Source organism: Malus domestica, chromosome 11 (genome assembly GCF_042453785.1).
Source record: "Malus domestica chromosome 11, GDT2T_hap1".
NCBI classification, from domain to species: domain Eukaryota; kingdom Viridiplantae; phylum Streptophyta; class Magnoliopsida; order Rosales; family Rosaceae; genus Malus; species Malus domestica.
Window position 1 is genome coordinate 11565932 of NC_091671.1, and position 18943 is coordinate 11584874.

General features: G+C 39.2%; 1 protein-coding gene across 1 annotated transcript; it reads left to right on the forward strand.

The window, feature by feature from the left end:
- The first annotated feature begins 13329 nt into the window (after positions 1-13329).
- LOC103447939 (vicilin-like seed storage protein At2g28490) lies at positions 13330-16643 on the forward strand. The gene is made up of 4 exons (XM_008387163.4): positions 13330-13756; positions 14630-14808; positions 14920-15000; positions 15454-16643. Exons 1-4 carry the CDS (start codon positions 13354-13356, stop codon positions 16471-16473), a joined length of 1683 nt encoding a protein of 560 aa, XP_008385385.2. The 5' UTR covers positions 13330-13353; the 3' UTR covers positions 16474-16643.
- The last annotated feature ends 2300 nt before the right edge of the window (positions 16644-18943 follow it).

An 18943-nucleotide genomic window follows, 5' to 3' on the forward strand; every position in this document is an offset into this window, starting at 1 on the left:
CACTAGATACTCCTTATATGCCCTTTTTAATTGGGCAACTTCTACATATGGGATTGAATCATCGAGTTAGGGCTTGTTTGGAAGTACTTTTAAAATGTCTACATACGCTTTTGATGAAAATGTTTTTAGAACCATTACTTAGTAAAAACGCAAGTAAATCCTAAAAAAACACTTGAAGTGCTTTATGGGAGAAGCACATAACTGGTGTTTTTTCTAAGAGGCACTTCAAGTTCTTTTGGAACCCAAAAACATTTTCTCTAAAAGCATTTGCAGTCATTTTAAAGCACTTCCAAACAAGCACTTAGTGTTGGTGGTAACTTGACTCTCAAGTTCTCATCCCACATAAGTTTTACACGCTCATTTTTACTTCTCACACACCTTAATTTTCGACTATCTGGTCAAATAAATAAAAAAGACCAATAACTACAAATTAACTAGAATGCACGAAAAATAAAAATAAGTGTACGAATAGCACTATGCTTTTCAAAATTTTGAGTCAAAAGTTATATTTGCCTGCAAACTTGATTAATCCATCACTAATGTTAGAGTCATATATGACTTTGGAGTTATATAGGTCGAAAGTATTATAGAGTCGCAGGTGCATCCACCATAATTGATAATGCAAAAATTATATTTGACTCGATCCCTTTTTAAAACATAAATTAAAAGTTAAAAGTTAAATTTAACTTTGTATGCATTGTGAATGACATAACTTGCACCATATTTATAGATCACCATTACACTATGTTGATGTACAAAATCGGGTCAATCATGTAAATTCGACAGTAAATCACACATACACACAAGAAGAGAATGATATATTGTGGTTTACTCCAAGTTAGGGTTACATCCACATTGGTGTTAATTCGATTTCACTATGTAAATGAGGGTTACATCATACACAGAGGCTAGAGAGGCCATTTTTGTCATCCATCTAAAGTGAGGGTGAAAGATCCTTTTCATGAAACAAGGATTTTTTTTCACCTCTTACATGCATCATGGGCTAGTTAGTGAAGCCCAGATATTGAGGCTCAATATATGGTATAATTAACACACTAAAATGTTAAAAAATAAAATATACTATTCTAAAGACAAATACAAAGTCATATCCAACTATATATATATATATATATAAAGGGAGAAGGCCAGTTTGGTGAAGCATTCAGAAATGCCAAGAAAACCCCTTTGTTTTCTTCACAATTGAAATCCAGAAAAAGCAAAAAATGAGGACAAATTGGTAAAAAACCATAACTTAAAAAGAGATAGCATCATAAGCGTGAGTTTTGCCGAATGAAGAATGAGAACCATGCCGTGGGATTTAACCACCCTCCACATTCTGCAAACTACCAACCAAATCAAAAACGTCCATTCCCTCACCTCCCTCCATCTCCTTATCCTCCAAGAGCTCACTGGTCTCTTTCTTTTCACTCTCTCTCTCTCTCTTTCTCTCTCTCTCTCTCTCTATCTCTCTCTCTTTCTCTCTCTCTCTCCCTCTCTCTCTCTCTCTCTTTAAAAGCTAAAATTGACAGAAACTGACGACGGGTTTGTAAATGCAGGGAAGAGGAATTCTCGGAATTTAGTTTTGCGCTGGCATAGTGTGGGCTTTGAGAGCAAGTCGTACAGTTTTGGTTTCTAAAGGTTTAGGATATCACACAGTCTATTGGGAGCAGTCTGGAAATCCCAATGGCCGTGTCTAGGTATGTGTTCAAATTTTTCTCTTCTGTGATTTCTTCGTTCATCGATTCTTCCCTTGCTTTATGGTATGATCGTATAAATCTATCCTAGAACCTTCCATATCTGAAACTCTGGAAAAAAGATTTGGGTTGCTTGACAATTCACCCTGAACTTGATAACATCAACGCCATGGAAGCCTGATTATAGCATAAACAATACTTTCAACTTTGAAGATGCATCAACTCTTGGAATTCATTGGGCTACTCCCCCTTAGCAGTTACGAACAATTGGGAAGTTAGTTTTCTTTTTTATTTTGAATTTCAATTTTGGTCAAAGTTGGGAATTGTATTGGGAAAGAAAACAAGTCCATTAAAAAAAATGAGTACGAAATTTTGGGGTGGTTTGTTGGCCGTATGATAAGGTTGGGGATGAGATGATTGGGTTGGGTTTAGAAGAGGTTGATTTCTAGGAGAGGGGTGGAGGAGGAAGTCTAATAAGAGGCTAAAAAGGCTACCACATAATTCTCTAAGGTTTTTCCTCAACTGGGTTCTCTGCTTTAATTTCTTTCATTTTAAAACTCGGTTGAAATGGATAAAAAATCAATGCATGTACTCAAGGTTTTGTTTGGTGTCTTTGTTGAGTTTCAGAACTTTCCTCTCTGGTTTTCTGATTATGTTCTCAGTTGGGATTATTTCTCACCAATTTCCTTTGAGATTTGTGCGTGTGTTTGTTAATGCTATGTTTCTTCATTTTAATAGGAGATGGAATTGCTCTCTTCCTCTTTTGGTACCTACATATGCCCTCTTTCTCACATTCCTTCATTTGGGGTCTAAAGTTGAGGCTTTTTTGTGTAAAATATCATTCTATTAAGTGGCTTATCATATGTTGGTTCTCTACACTTTCTGCATAGTTCAGAAGGCATGTTTTTTGGTTCTCTAGCTCTCTCTCTCTCTCTCTCTCTCTCTCTCTCTTCTATTGGGGTTTTTTTTTAATTTCTGTGAATTCTACTGAGTTTTCTTGGTTTAGAAATGTGTAGAATTACATTTAAGAGGCAATACAATGGAAGAGAAGCACATATAAGTTCTTAGGCATTTCCTACATGATGACTATGCTTAATTGCCTACTCTCCGCTTGGTATGCTGCTTTGCTTCTCACTCCTTCAACTACTCTCTCTCTCTCTCTCTCTTCCGCATGGTTGAAAATTTATTGGATTTCTATGCAAAAAATATGAATCTTGATATTGGGTTGCATGATACTGTACAATTATCCTTTGTGTATTACATGGTATATATACCATGTTTAATGTGTGACACAATAGTTTTGTACACTTCAATTATTAGTCTTGTGTAATTAATTAATAATTTGGATTAATTTAATTAATGTATTATGTATGATTTACTTACATTTTACAATGGTTTACTACTGTTTGTTTCGCATGAGGCTCTGGAACAATTTGAGAAAGAACAATACTTCTTCAAATCATAGCCCTTCATATGTAATAGCTGCAAAAGGTGTGGGGGGTTCAGTCCCAACGTCCCTTTATTTTTTTCATTCCTATTTGTCTTCTAATTATTTTAGATTTTTAGATTTTTGCTTTCTATTGGCTTTTTACTTGGGTTTGGGATGGAGAGTAATGATGTATGTTTTCTGATTAAAGAGTTAGATGATTGTGGTTATAACGACACGTTCCATCTTGGTGAAGTTGATATATTCTTTTTCTTTTAGGAATCTCTTTACTTTGTGTTGGTTTTTCTATGAAGAAATGAGATAACATGCTTCTAATAAAATTAGTTCTTCATATAGGGTTTGCAACTGCATATCAATAAATTTCAAAAAGAAAAAACAATGTTGGACTTCATTGGTCCATGGAGAGGAGAAAGCCAAAAAATTTATTATCTTTTTACGAAAAACAAGCTTTGTAGTTTGCACTTTATGTATTACTTCAATGTATTCCAAGGAAAATTGTGAATCTTGTTGATGCACAAAATCAGTGGGGACTTTGGTACAACAGAAAGTGTCAAGTTTGTGACCTTCGCTAGATTGCTCTGGTCACTAGTGTGGATAAGTATGTAAATGGATAGAGACAGGAAAGCAAACATAAGATATACATGGTTCACCCAGATTGGCTATGTCCACGAAGTAGAGGAGTTCTCATTAATTGTGAAGGGTTTACACAAGTACATAGGTTCAAGCTCTCCTTTAGTGAGTACTAGTGAATAATTTAGTACAAATGACATTCGGAAATATTGTGAGAGAATGATCTCTATTTATAAAAGAGAGTTTCTAGTTTCAGTCTGACATTAACACATGTCGTGTTATGATTAGCTTCTGATGTCGACACGTGTTGCGCTATGATTGGCCCTTCTGATGTTGACACGTGTCGCGCTGTGATTGGCCTCCTTCTGGGTCCTTGACGGTATAACGTTGACCGGTGCTCAGTAGTTTCAGGATTGGTCAAGTATGGTACAAACAGTGCTCCCCTAAGTTCCTGAGTGAGTGAAGTTCCTCGTTGGGGACTTGCAAGATCCAAGCCATTGAGTAATCACGAAACTTCTAAGTACCGAAGTGTGGTATCATTTTCACTTGCCTTATCTGTCTCATATGTAGATGTGTCATCTTCTCTGGAAGTACTTTTCCTCCATCCAAGGGTAGTATCTTTAACCGATGAAGATGCACAAGGTAATATATCAATTTCACTTGAAGCTTACTTGTAGTTTCGGGCTTGGTCAAGTGCGATACAAACCCTATAGTAGGAGTCCCCCAAGTCGCCGAGCTAAGAGATTTACCGAATGAGGTAACAGACAAGGTAAGCAATTAGACTTCCAAGCAAGCAACTTGGATCGGAGGTTCAACTTCAGCTTCCGGTTGATTGTTCTCCTTCTCCTTGTGTCGTAAACAGCAACAAGGATAAGGAGAAGCAAATGGAAAATAGATGATATGAGATACTTTTGCTTTTGAAGAAGTAACTTTCCACAGGTTTATTCTTGAACTGGGCTTGAGGGTTTTCTGGTTTCCTCTAGAGTATAAGGCGACTTAAGAATTTGAAGGTCAAAACAAGTCCATCAAATCTAGAGTACGTTCGACCCTGATGATATGGGATACTTTTGTTGTTGACAAAGTAGTGGATGTATCGGCACGTGTTTTGTTACGCTTGTCTCCACATGCTTCCTTGTATCCTTCTCACTTGCCCTATCTGTTCCTTAAGTAGATGTGGTATCTTCTTTGGAAGCATAAGATGTTGAAGATGAGTACTCGAGAGCAATGCCAGGTAAGTAATCAGGCAAGGGGTTCCAGGAAGTCAGTTCCTGATAGGAAGCTTGATTCCAAGTGCTGACTGATTGCTCTCTTTCTCCTTATCTTGCAGGTAAGAACAAGGCCAAAGGAAAAGACAGGTAAAAAGCATGATATGGGATACTCTTGCTTTTAACCCTAATGATATGAGATACTCTTACTCTGGTATGGCTTGTTTGCAGAGGTATTATCGGGAGGAAAAGAAGCTGAGTATTTCGAGAGACTCTGCTGAGATTGCCTTCTCGGATGTGAAGAAAATTTGAGCATTTTTTTTTATTTGCAGGTCTGCTTGGCTGTGGAGGATGGAGGTCGACATATATAGGAGTCTCCCTAACAACAAGTAGTAGTGCTATTCCTTTACCCTTCTTGGTTATAGCAATGTAGTGGGAGCTGCAAGCTTCACGTGTTTTAACTTTGTCAAAGCACTTTGAAAAAGTGGTCTGTGGTATCTGGAAAGCTGATGTTACGTGTGAAGATTGCAGACAAACTTTATCCAAGGAAATCTGGCTCTCGAAGTTCGGAGAGCAGTGCCTCTTCGATTTTCGAACAAGCAATCCTGTCAGGGATTTGGCTATCGAGATTCAGATAACGGTGCCTCTTTGATTTTTGAGAAAGCAATCATGTTGGGAGTCTAACTCTTGAGATTCAGATAGCAGTGTCTCTTCGATTTTTGAGAAAGTAATCATGTTGGGAGTTTGACTCTTGAGATTCAGAGAGCAGTGTATCTTCGATTTTTTAGAAAGTAATCCTATTAGGAGTCTGACTCTTGAGATTCGGAGAGCAGTGTCTCTTCGATTTTTTAGAAAGTAATCATGTTGAGAGTCTGACTCTCGAGATTCGGAGAACGGTGCCTCTTTGATTTTTGAGAAAGTAATCATGTCGGGAGTCTGGCTCTCGAGATTCGGAGGGTGGTGCTTCTTCGATTTTTGAGCACGTAATCCTGTTGGGAGTCTGGCTCTCGAGATTCAGAGAGCGGTGCCTTTTTGATTTTTGAGCAAGCAATCTTGTTGGGAGTGTTTTCTCGAATGTAAGTAAAGGTTGGGCATTTTTCCAGTCTGCCTTACCACGAAGCACGGAGGTTGACACACATTAGGACTTTCTAGTTATCAAGCAGTGGTGTTGTTCCTTTACCCTTATGGGTAATAGTAGGGTAGTTGGACCTTCAAAATTTATGTGTTTAAACTTTGTCAAAGATCTTTGGCAAAGTTATCTGTGGTATCCGAGGAGTTGATGTTGCGTGTGGAAAGTGGTGCCTCTTCGATTTTTGAACCAACGGCCCTGTTGCCCTTTCTTTTATAAGGGCACCAATTGTGTGCAAGAAGTACATTCAAAGAGTTATTGCTTATAGGAATTTTCCCCCTACTTCAGAGATTTATTGCACCTCATTTCTCCTTCATCATTTTTGATAATGTCTGGCTCATCCGACAGTCGTTTTGACTTGAACTTTGGTGAAGAGGCAGCCATGCCTTCTCAAGACAACATATGACGCCCATCATTCTTATCCCCTACTGGTTATCTTACCGTTGGAGACTATGTGATGAAGAATAATATGATCGCTGTAGTGGTGGCTAAGAACCTTCTCACTCCCAAAGATAACAGACTACTTGCCAAACAGTCTGATGAGTTAGCTGTTAAGGATTCTCTGGCTCTCAGTGTTCAATGTGCAAGTTCTGTGTCTAATATGGCCCAACGCCTATTTGCTCGAACCCGCCAAGTTGAATCATTGGCGGTTGAAGTGATAAGTCTCAAACAGGAGATCAAAGGGCTCAAGCATGAGAATAAACAGTTGCACATGCTCGCACATAACTATGCTATAAACATAAAGAGGAAACTCGACCAGCTACAGGAATCTGATGGTCAGATTTTACTTGATCATCAGAGGTTTGTGGATTTGTTTCAAAGGCATTTATTGCCTTCATCTTCTGGGGCTGTACCGCATAATGAAGTTCCAAATGATCAACCTTGGATGCCTCCTCCTTCTGGGGTTCTGCCTAGTACTGAGGCTTCGAATAATCACCCTATGGTGCCTCCTCTTTCTGGGGCTCTGCCGACTGCTGAGACTTCTCCTGAGCAACCTTTGTGAAGGCTCCCTCTTGTTTGAATATTTTGATTCATGTATATGTACATATTTGTAACTTATCAGAGATATCAATAAACAAGCTTTGCTTCATTTCAACATATTGTGTTAAATACATCAATGCCTTCTTCACTAAATTCTTTGAATTTTTCCTTTTGTTGAAGCTTGTATGTTGAAGCTTTATGAGTGAAGCATGTAGGTTGAGGTAGTGCTCCCTTAATTTCCCGAGTTAGGAAAACTTCTCGTTTGGAGACTTGAAAAATCCAAGTCACCAAGTATCAAGGTGCAGTAGCATATGGTAGGAGTCCCCCAAGTCTCCGGTCGATGGAGTTAACGAATGAGGCATTTCCTTTCTAAATGGTAGCCAAAAACTCCTTCTTCATATATATTTGTTATGAAAGTTGTTAGGCCCAAAGAAGATGAGGCCTAGGCAAATTTTTTTTTTCAAATTTTTTTTTATTCAAATTTTCGAATTTCTGAATTTTTGAATTTTCGAAATATATATATATATATATTAAATCTTTGTAGGTGAAGTTTTGGTGTTGAAGCTTTATAGGTGAAGCTTTGAGGTTGAAGCTTTGTTGGGTACCATGAATTGATTTTGCTTCACACTATCTTGATCAAGATAGTGTGAAGCTTTTGTAGGTGAAGTTGTTGTGTTAAAGCTTTGTAGATGAAGCTTTTGTGGGTGAAGTTTTTGTGGTGGGTGAAGCTTTTGTTGGTGAAGCTTTTATGGGTGAAGCTTTTGTGGTGAGGGAAGCTTTTGTGGTGGGGGAAGCTTTTATGGGTGAAGCTTTTGTTGGTGAAGCTTTTATGGGTGAAGCTTTTATAAGTGAAGCTTTTGTGAGTGAAGCTTTTGTGGCGGTGAAGCTTTTGTTGGTGAAGCTTTTGTTGGTAAAGCTTTTATGGGTGAAGCTTTTGTAGGTGAAGCTATTGTGGGTGAAGTTTTTGTAGGTGAAGCTTTGGAGTTGAAGCTTTGTAGGTGAAGCTTTGGTGTTGAAGCTTTGTAGGTAAAGCTTTGGAGTTGAAGCTTTTGTTAGGTACCATGAATTGATTTTGCTTCACACTATCTTGATCAAGATAGTGTGAAGCTTTTGAGAATTTGTAGTTATCCTCCATTGATGAAGCTTTTGTTGGTGAAACTTTTGTGGTGAAGGTTTGTTGGGTACCACGAATTGATTTTGCTTCATGGTGAAGCTTTTGTGGTGAAGGTTTGTTGGGTACCACGAATTGATTTTGCTTCACATTATCTTGATCAAGATAGTGTGAAGCTTTTGAGAATTTGTAGTTGTCCTCCATTGATGAAGCTTTTGTAGGTGAAGCTTTTGTGGTGAAAGTTTGTTGAGTACCACAAATTGATTTTGCTTCACACTATCTTGATCAAGATAGTGTGAAGCTTTTGAGAATTTGTAGTTGTCCTCCATTGATGAAGCTTTATTGAATTTCCCTTTTTTTTTTTTTTTTTGGGAAACTAGAAATTTGAAAATATGGGAAAGACAACATATACAAATTTTGCTTCCACACTGTTGAGCAAGAGATTGTGATGCAAGTCGTACCTTGTAGTAGTCGAATGTTTGGATGAACCATATAAATTGAATTTGCTTCGAACAGTCTTGAATTTGCTTCGAAGGTTTGAGAATTGTAGTTGCCCTCCATTGATGAAGCTTTTGTTGGCACCATAAATTGGTTTTGCTTCACAATGTCTTGATCAAGAGTGTGAAGCTTTTGAGAATTGTGGTTGATCTCCTTTGATGAAGCTTTTGTTGGCACCATAAATTGGTTTTGCTTCACACTGTCTTGATCAAGAGTGTGTGAAGCTTTTGAGAATTGGGTTGCCCTCCATTGATGAAGCTTTTGTTGGCACTATAAATTGGTTTTGCTTCACACTGTCTTGATCAAGAGTGTGTGAAGCTTTTGAGAATTGTGGTTGAACTCCTTTGATGAAGCTCTTGTTGGCACCATAAATTGGTTTTGCTTCACACTGTCTTGATCAAGAGTGTGTAAAGCTTTCTACGAGTTGTAGTGTTTGCATTGTTACAGAGGGGAAATGTCTGAAGCAGATGCAAGAGGGCTGAATAACTTGATCTTCGTATGCCATGCACTGAAGTTGTTGTTAGTTTGCAATAAGACTTTGTTGGTGACTATAACTCTTGTTGGGTATAAGTGTTCCCCTAGTTGAGTTGTCAAGCTTGAAGGCATTTTATTATTTGTGAATGCTAGGAGTTCACATGTACAAGTTTTACCACTCGTCTTCTGGTAGGTAGAATGAATGGTGAATTGCTTTCATCACTTGGTTGGTGGTACGAAGGTGAGTTCCTTCATCACATTTCATCACCTGGTTGGTGGCATGAGGATGAGTTCCTTCTTCACCTGGTTGGTGGCATGAATGGCAAGTTGCCAAATGATATTAAAGTACGGGTTGTACATTTCATCACCTGGTTGGTGGCATGAAGATGAGTTCCTTCTTCACCTGGTTGGTGGCATGAATGAGAGTACGGGTTGTACATTTCATCACCTGGTTGGTGGCATGAAGATGAGTTCCTTATTCACATTTCATCACCTGGTTGGTGAGAATAATGGCAAGGTGTCGAGGCACATTGTAGTAAGTGTCGAAGACACAAAGTATGTTAAACTCTTTCGAAACACAATTGGCTTATGTATGGATGTGTTGGAATGTATGATGTTTATGTATGAATGTGTTGGAATGTATGATGTTTATGTATGAATGTGTTGGAATGTATGATGTTTATGTTGATAGATATGAGTGATGCTTATGAATGTTTTGCTATGCATGAAGGGATCCATGATTTTGATATGTGAACCATGTTGGTTGTAACACTTAGTATCACATACTTTGTGTCAAAGTACGCATGTTGAAGCTCTGAGTTGGAGTATAAGGGTAGGTCAGCGTAGACCAAGTGTTCTAGTGCTAGGAACGCAAAAGACTCAAAAGAAGTTGTCTGAATTCCCTCTTCTTTAAATATTTGCCGAATGGCTTGTGTGACAAAAGATCTCAAGCGGTTGAGAGTCAAAACATTTGTAATGTGTATGTCTTCTTATAATAGCATTTCCTTCAGTACCTAGTCCTCCACTTTGAAAGAGTGAAGCTTGGCCCCATAGTCATAATAGTCGACGGTACGTTCACCCCTGGTTGTCTTAATACGAACTTTTATCCCATTTGTTGTAATAGGCTTGCTGAGAGTAAAAATCCTTCCTCTTACCAAGAGACAAATACGTTTGGTGACTTAGCGAGTAGCTAAATGAGGTAGAAGATGATGCAATGGGTGTCTGAATGGCCAATATCTCATCACTTGGTAGAACTTGACTTCCACTTTCCACTTGTTGATAGGGGTTAACCATATGGGGGTTCCCTTAGCATATCCTTGCTTCGGCGGATGCGTGGTTATAAGCATGTGTCATCACCTCATAGTAAGTCTTTCAAGTGTTGGCATTGATCATGTACTTGAAGAAACAATCACGTAGGCCTGCCGTGAAGGCCTTGAAGGTGGTCTTGTTAGCACAGCGAGAATACTCATGGTTGAAGTGACCGGCATACTCTCGTAGTGACTCATTCGGCTTCTGGCAAATAGTATACAAGTCATCTACATAATGCAAGCGATCGGTCTGGAAGATGTGTTGAGAGACAAACAGTTTCCTCAGTTCCTCAAATGAGTCTACTGTCTCAGGTGGAAGACGGCAATACCAGTTTAGAGCTCCGTCAGAGAGGATGGAAGGGAAGAGAAGACATCACTCTTCGTCGGTATGCATCTGATATGCCATGGTGGACTCAAAGAGGTTAAGGTGTTCAATTGGGTCCTCCCTTCCAGTATAGAGTTGTAAACCAAACTTTTGTTTTGTCTTCGCTTGAATGGGGGTGTCGAGGATCCTTCTTGTGAGAGGGCCAGGCCTGGGTTGGTTCCAGTCAAGTATCTCAGCATGACGTTTGGCCTTCAACTTGTTTACTTCCTCAAGGAGCTGTAAGACAATGGGGTCCTGAGTGGAGTCATGTACCACTGGAATTTTCTTTCGTAAGTCTCCATCGCCTCTTGGAAATAGGAAAGTTTGAGTAAGGGCATGTGGTTTTTTCTTGGACTCGTCGTATTGACTTCTAGGGTGAGTCTGTTGGAATACCTCAGAGTCTCATGTACCTTCATGTTCCTCTGGGACATGTCGTTTCTTCCCTAGATTGGCAGTTGGCCTGGGTCGTGGGAAGGGACTGAGTCTTTCAGAAACCCTTGGGTCATTGATCTTCGAGCATATGTGGAGGGGATTCTCTCGACGTTGCTTTAGGAAGTCTCGGCAGTCACAATAAACGGCTTTCGATCCTTCCAACCCTTCTGCAAGGAGGTGTCTTCCTCTACTTCTTCTGCTTCGGGTCGAAGCATCTGGGTTGAGAAAAGTCTCATGTTGATCAATGTTTTGATGATTAGCTCGCTCCTCATCAAGGATACCCATGTCGAAGGGAGGTGACCCTCCGTGTTGGGGGGCACCCAAATGATGGTTGATGTCCACAAGGGCAGCGAGCTCGCGTGTTTGAGTACGCCTAGTTTCATGGAGCGTCCCAAAGAGCTTCTCATACTGCTCATGTAGGACCTCATTCTCCATTGCTATCTTGTTGTTCTGAGCTTCTAGCTCATCAACTTTAGCTTGAAGAACAACCCTATTTCTTTCCTTCTTTCGTTGCTTCGCACTAGGTGCAAAATGGGTGTCATTCTGTGTGTTGTCACTTCCTTCGCTCCCCATGTTGGAGATGGATACCTGGTCAAAAGAGAGTGTACGAATGGTGGAAAGCTTGGCAAAGCTGAAGAGAGTGGGAATAAGTGTCGTTCCCACAGACGGCGCCAAATGTTGATGAACAAAATCAGCGAGGACTTTGGTACAACAGAGAGTGTTAAGTTTGTGACCTTCGCTAGATTGCTCCGGTCACTAGTGTGGATAAGTAAGTAAACAGATAGGGACAGGGAAGCAAACACAAGATGTACATGGTTCACCCAGATTGGCTACGTCCACAGAGTAGAAGAGTTCTCATTAATTGTGAAGGGTTTACACAAGTACATAGGTTCAAGCTCTCCTTTAGTGAGTACTAGTGAATGATTTAGTACAAATGACATTCGGAAATATTGTGAGAGAATGATCTCTATTTATAGAAGAGAGTTCTAGTTTCATTCTGACATTGACACGTGTCGTGTTGTGATTGACTTCTGATGTTGGCATGTGTCGCGCTATGATTGGCTTCTGATGTCGACACGTGTCATGCTGTGATTGGCCTCCTGGTTGGAGGGAAACTCTTCTGGGTCCTTGACGGTATAACGTTGACCGGTGCTCAGTAGTTTCGGGATTGGTCAAGTATGGTACAAACAAATCTCATATTTCTTTGTTTTCTTTTAAGTATAAACATATCCTGTATACTGTTTAAAGACTAAAATTATTCATTGCAGTTTGAATGTCATAATTAAAATCAAGTTCATTATTACTTGGTGCGTGTTCTGCCAATGCTTTGACGTTAAACAATTGTACAAAAAAAATATCATAAGGAGATAATTGAAAGAAAAATAATATAAAAAAACAAGAATATCTAAAGCAACACATCTTTGGAGCGCATAGCGCTTGTGATGTAAAAATACCTATCGCATGCGCGTACGTGCGTGCAGAGAGGCTAGTCTAACAGTTAAAAGCGGGTACTCCCCATTTATTAAAGACAAGAAAAATGAACTCGATGTCAAACCGTGATAACCCTATAAATCAATGGAGATTGATATCTATACACAGATAATTAACAAATTACTGCGAGTTTAAAATTAGAATAAACTCTAGTAAAAGATGATGCAAGAAATGCATTACTCATAACAAAAAATCTGAATTGTTTTCTGAGCTTTCGACAAAGAAAAAATTCTTTTTTAACAGAACAAGTAGATTTTCGGTAAAGAGAGATTTTTCAGTGTGATTAAAATACGTGATCACATGTTATTATATAAATAATTAGATATATATGTTAAAATATTAATAAATTAAAATATAAAAAATTTCATCATTTATATAAAAATACGTAATGTACTATTTGATTTTTTTTTTTTTTTCAAAAGCGTGAAGTGATGTCTGTTTGTCAGACTTACACTCTCACGCTGTGTTCGAATATTTCTCTTTCAAACACCAACTGTGTCTAAGCCATAAACCGCCAGCAAACAGCATAGACTCTGCATGGCCAACACGCGTCCCCATGCTCTTTCCCTCCCTTCTATATAAACCCCACACTTCGACCTAATACTTCACAGAAAGGTCATCACAGAGAAGGCAAAAAAACAAACGAAAAAATGGGAAACAAAGTGATGACGTTTGTGGTTCTGATGCTGGTGATGTGCTATGGAGTTTCAGTGGCGGTGGGGTACACTGGTGATCAGGATGAAGGTTGGAGGAGAGGGACGACGGAGGAAGAAGATAGGAGGGAGGAGCAGGAAAGCGGTGGGAGGAGGAGGCCGGAAGAGGAGGAGGGGCATTATCCAGAATCGGGAGGGGAAGAATCGGAAGAAGGTTGGTTTTTGCTGCCACAGGCAAAGCAGGTAGTGAAAACTGCAGCAGGAGAGATGAGAGTGGTGATGAGTGCGCGCAGTAGGGTTGTTGATAAGCCCATGCATATCGGGTTTATTACAATGGAGCCTAAGTCTCTCTTTATTCCTCATTATCTCGACTCCAATCTCATCCTCTTTGTCCGCAGAGGTAATCTCATTACTAATCACTAATTAAGAAGATTTTTTTTCTTAATCTGCGAATGCATGCAAGGATGCAAACTGGTTTACTTTGAAATTAGTGAGTGAATGATACCATTTAGATCGACACCAACACCAACATGCGGTCTTACAAATTTATAGGTTTTTTTTATATTGAAACGATAGTAGATTTCATTGAATGAGGCGAGGCCAAAACAGCCCCAACCCCATCAAGAAGGATCCATTACAAACAGTCCTGGAGGACAAGATCAGCGATAAAACTAGGAGGTCAGACCAGCCAATCCTGGCGGCTACCGATACTTGGTGTTACGAATCCTTGTTTGATGATATAGGCTCTTTGATGAGTTGCTTAATCTTCCTTGCTCTATTTGCTTTTTCTTTTTTCTTTTTCTTTTTTAAATAAAAATTGGTTTTAATTTCTTAATTAACTGAAGCGGATGCATGCAAATTGTGCAATTGGTACTTCCAAATTGGCGAGTGATCACACCTTTGATGGATTGCATCTACTTAATTTTAACTGGTTTCTTCTTAGTTAGTTGATTTTACTTTTTGAATTTAAATAATTTTCTCAAATGTTTTTCAATTTAGTTAGATGTATGCAATTGTACAATGTGGGACTTCCAAAATGGTGAGTGAGTAGTAGACAATGGAATCCTATTTTTTAATTTTTTTTCTTAATTAATTACATTTATTTTGTTTTTGGTGGATATTTGCATTTGATCTTGTGACTTGAATTTTATCCATGCAATTGTGGAAAGTTGGACTTCCAATTTTTTTAGTGAACAAAATTCCCTTTGATGGGTTGGTTTTGAATCAGATTCTAATGAGTTGTGGAACATGAATTATAATTGTTTGCTTGCAGGAGAAGTAAAGGTGGGGTTGATCTACAAAGATGAATTAGGAGAGAGGAGATTGAAGACAGGGGATGTGTATAGAATTCCAGCTGGGTCTCCATTTTACTTGGTGAACACTGGAGAGGGCCAGAGGGTTCACATCATTTGCAGCATTGACACTTCTGAGAGTTTGGGAATGGGTTTGCAGGTACATAACAGATTAGGTTTATGGTAATTGAAAACTTCTTAATTAGGGTTTATGGTAATTCAACATTTCAGTATATATAACTAATTTGGATGTTTTTGCAAAATAATGCAGTCCTTCTTCATTGGTGGAGGAAGCAACCCACAGTCTATTATTGCTGGATTTGACCATGAAATACTTGCAAATGCCTTCAATGTAAGCACATCACAGTTTTATGATGATCAATTCTTAAATTTAAAATTGCTACATATTATTGATATATCATCATATTTTCAGTAAGAATCCGTTCATATTGATGTCTGAAATTCACAAAATATGTGACACCAACTCTGGAATACATTTTTTTAATCAAATTTAAGCACGTGACATGTGAAATCATGGTTGATTTCCCCGATTTATCCCTTAAAAGAGACTCGTGCACAATATCACATGTTTAATTTTGACCAAAAAATCTAACATAAGTTAGTGTGAGAACCAACGCTCCACATTTTGTCGAACTCGCGGATACTAATTTGAATGGATTTTTAATTCAGATACCAAAACTACAATTGGGTGTGCACAATTTTCTCTATGATTAACAATAATCCTAGAACACACCAAATTTGTTTACCAAAAGTTAAAGACACAAATGTGTGTCCAATACTGCAGGTCACATCATCAGAACTAAGAGAGATGTTCACAAGTCAACAACAAGGTCCAATCGTCTTTGTGCCCGAATCTTATTCGCCAAGTGTCTGGTCAAAATTCCTCCAGCTGAAACAGCAAGACAGACTTCAAGAAATGAAGAGGATGTTTGACATCCAACAAGATGATCACCAAGACAAATCAGAAACATGGTCATGGAGGAAGCTCTTGAACTCAGTTTTTGGCGCTGATTCAAACGAAAACAAGAGGAGGCGAGATGACTACGATAAGGGCAAGGGAACAGGAAAATCACCAGACTCTTACAACCTCTACGACAGAAAGCCCGACTTCAGAAATGACTACGGATGGAGCATGCAGCTCGATGATTCTGATTACTCACCGTTGAAACACTCTGGCATCGGCGTTTACCTTGTTAACCTCACCGCTGGGTCAATGATGGCACCGCATGTGAATCCGAGAGCGACAGAATACGGCATTGTGTTGAGAGGCTCCGGAACACTACAGATTGTGTTCCCAAATGGGACACAAGCCATGAATGCCAACATAGGAGAAGGTGATGTATTTTGGGTGCCAAGGTACTTCCCCTTCTGTCAAATCGCATCAAGAACTGGCCCGCTCGAGTTCTTTGGATTCACAACCTCGGCGCGGAAGAACAGGCCTCAGATTTTGGTTGGTGCGGCGTCTGTTCTTCAGGAGCTCAAAGGACCCGAGCTTGCAGCTGCTTTCGGCGTGACTGAAGACCGGTTGAGGAGGTTTGTTGATGCTCAGCGCGAGGCAGTGATCTTGCCTACGGCACAAGCAGCACCGCCGTACAAGGAGGAGAGGAAGCCGCCGAAGGAGGAGGAGGAAGAGAGGAGGCAGCAGCATCCGGAAGAGGGCGAGAGAAGGGAGGGCGAGAGAAGGGGGGATGCGGGAAGGGGCGAGGAGATAAGGGAGGATGACAGAAAGGATAAGGGGAGGTTTGAGAGGGTGCCAGAAGTGATCAAGAGTGTTGGGAATGACATAGTTATGGGTTTTGATTGAGAGAGTCCTGGTGGTGAATAAAACTTCAGGTTTTGTGTAGTTTCTATCTCTCGGACTTATTTAGGAGCTTTTTGTTCATGTTTTTACTTTTTTTGGATAAATTTGTGGTGGTTTTCTGGGACCTTTGCGAAGGAGTTGCTTATTAATAAGACTGTAGCACTTTCTGTTTCTGTTTGGTGACTATTTTTTGTGAACGAATTGTTGCTTGCTTTACGATTTTTTTTTTTTTTTTTTTTTGGTTGGGCGTTGAAAACCAACTTGATGTAGTGTGAAATGGACGAGTGGGATTTTGTAAACGGATAACGGATGAACAACGGGTGAGATTTTAAAAAACAGATTATTCGCTTCTTTACTTTAATGGTCTCAAAACCTTCAAGAACCAATACTACTCTTGGTCTTTACTCTTCTTCTCAAAACTCCAAGGTCTTAACGGTCTTAAAGCCCACAAGAACCAGTACTTCTGTTGGTCTTTACTCTTCTTCTCAAAACCCCAAGGTCTTCAGCACAAGTTTGCTAAGAATATTCGAATTTGGGAGGATGGTTGGATGCCCTTTCCTTCCTTGTTCCGAGTTTTCTCCCCAAAGCCTGACGGTTGTAGCTTGAGCTATGTCAACGAGCTGATGAAAGATAATCCCGGTTGATGGAACTTGTGCTGCTCCGAGAGTTTTTCACGGGCAGGAAGTGGACCTCATTAGATATCTGTCTATTGGATTGAGAAGGATGGGAGACAAGCTTATTTGGCACTTTGACAAGGGTTTTTTTTCGGTGGAGAGCGCTTATCACCTAGCAAGACAATGGGCGTGTGATCGCTCTGCTGCAGCTTCCTCTTGTATCGCTGGAGACGCTGGAATAAATTGTGGCGTTCTCAAGTGAAGTGGCACTGGCACACCGCTCTTGGTTCGAAGAGCCCCCTGACCTTATTGTAGACCTGCTCTACGAAGAGTACAATAGGTGGTCTGTTGGTGCAGCCGTATGATTGCCGCTGTCTAGCTGCTGGCTATCTATTGTAATGCTGTTCTCATGTATTGCTCCTTTGGTTCAATGAGAAGTCTATCTTTTCAATCAAAAAAGAAAAAGAAAAGGAAGCCCTCGGTGCATTCTCGACGTTCATGGTGTGTTTACCAAAGGGGAGTTTACCAAAGGGGATAGGATATTTTATTGTTTTGAAAAATAATAGATTTTTTCAGAACTTTAAAAATAAGAAACACGTGACATCTTTTGATTGAGCCAAATCAAAAAATGAGTATACGAAATTTGAGTACCTAAGTATTATTCCCACGATATCACCCTTACACCTTCATGACAATATATTTTCTCACAAAAACTGGTGGAGGTACAGAAAGAATTTATGTGTGAGAGTGTGTGTAGTGGTGGCGCTGAAGGAGGGGAGGTGGTGGATATGGGTATTGACATTTCTTTGCCCTCTCTTTGTTCTTGCTGGGCCCTTTTCTGTCATTTACTTCAATCCATTTGTGATAAAAAAAATAAAAAAACATATAAATTACTTTGCACAAAAGCATTTTACGAATCACATTAATTTTCATTTTCATTTATGTGAATTAGTCAACAGTTAGCTTTCAACAGAAGAAAAAGAAAAAAAAAAAGAAAAAAAAAAGTCAGGCTTGTGCTGCTAGAGGAATTGATCCTTAAAGAACCGCATATTTTGACAGGATTGTACACTTTTATGTCTCGCTATGTGACTTATATAGATGAATGTTATTCCTACTTTGATTTTTTTTTTAAATTAGTAAACAATTTTATTAAGAATTTAATTCTGACTCCATCAAATTTCAACTTCTTTTCAATTCAATTCGTCTCATTTTAATTATGAACTAGAAGATGAGCACACACTTTGTGTGTGAACAATTTCATTTTCTTTTTTGTTTTTTATTAAGGATTTATTTTTGATTAAGGAGTGTGATTAGTTTTTAAAAATTAAAAAAACAAAAGTAGACAATGATGATGAGATCTCTTAATAAGGGCCTATTTTTCTTAATATTACATAATTACCATTTTGCCCTTTTTATGTAAATATTGTGTATCAAAAGTAGGGCTGGTTCGGTATGGGATACCGAACCGAAAATGACATAACAAATCCCGAACCGAAAATTTTCAGGACGAGAATAAGAGGACCGATCCCAAACCGAAACTTCGGGATTCCCGAATTTCGGTATTCCCAAAAAAAATTTGGTATTTCGAGATTTCCCGAAACTGAACTTGCATTGAAATCCAAATCAACTAATTGAAATCGAAAACATTCGAACCTGCATGAAAAACCCAAAATGAAATCAGAGAAGTGACAGTGAATCAGTGAAGATTGATGGGAGATAGAGAGACAGAGTGAAGAGATAGTTCGTTTTCCTCTTGACCCGAGCCCCTAATTCGAAACCCTAATCCCCAATTCGAAACCCTAAGCCCCAATTCGAAACCCTAATTTGAAACCCCACATAGAGAATCAATGGAGAGAATC

Bases quoted from the DNA above. Each gene is read 5' to 3' on its own strand.
- LOC103447939 (XM_008387163.4), top strand. From the start codon at position 13,354: ATGGGAAACAAAGTGATGACGTTTGTGGTTCTGATGCTGGTGATGTGC. The intron at 13,757-14,629 runs GTAATCTCATTA...GTTTGCTTGCAG, and splicing joins CATCCTCTTTGTCCGCAGAG to GAGAAGTAAAGGTGGGGTTG. The intron at 14,809-14,919 runs GTACATAACAGA...AAAATAATGCAG, and splicing joins GTTTGGGAATGGGTTTGCAG to TCCTTCTTCATTGGTGGAGG.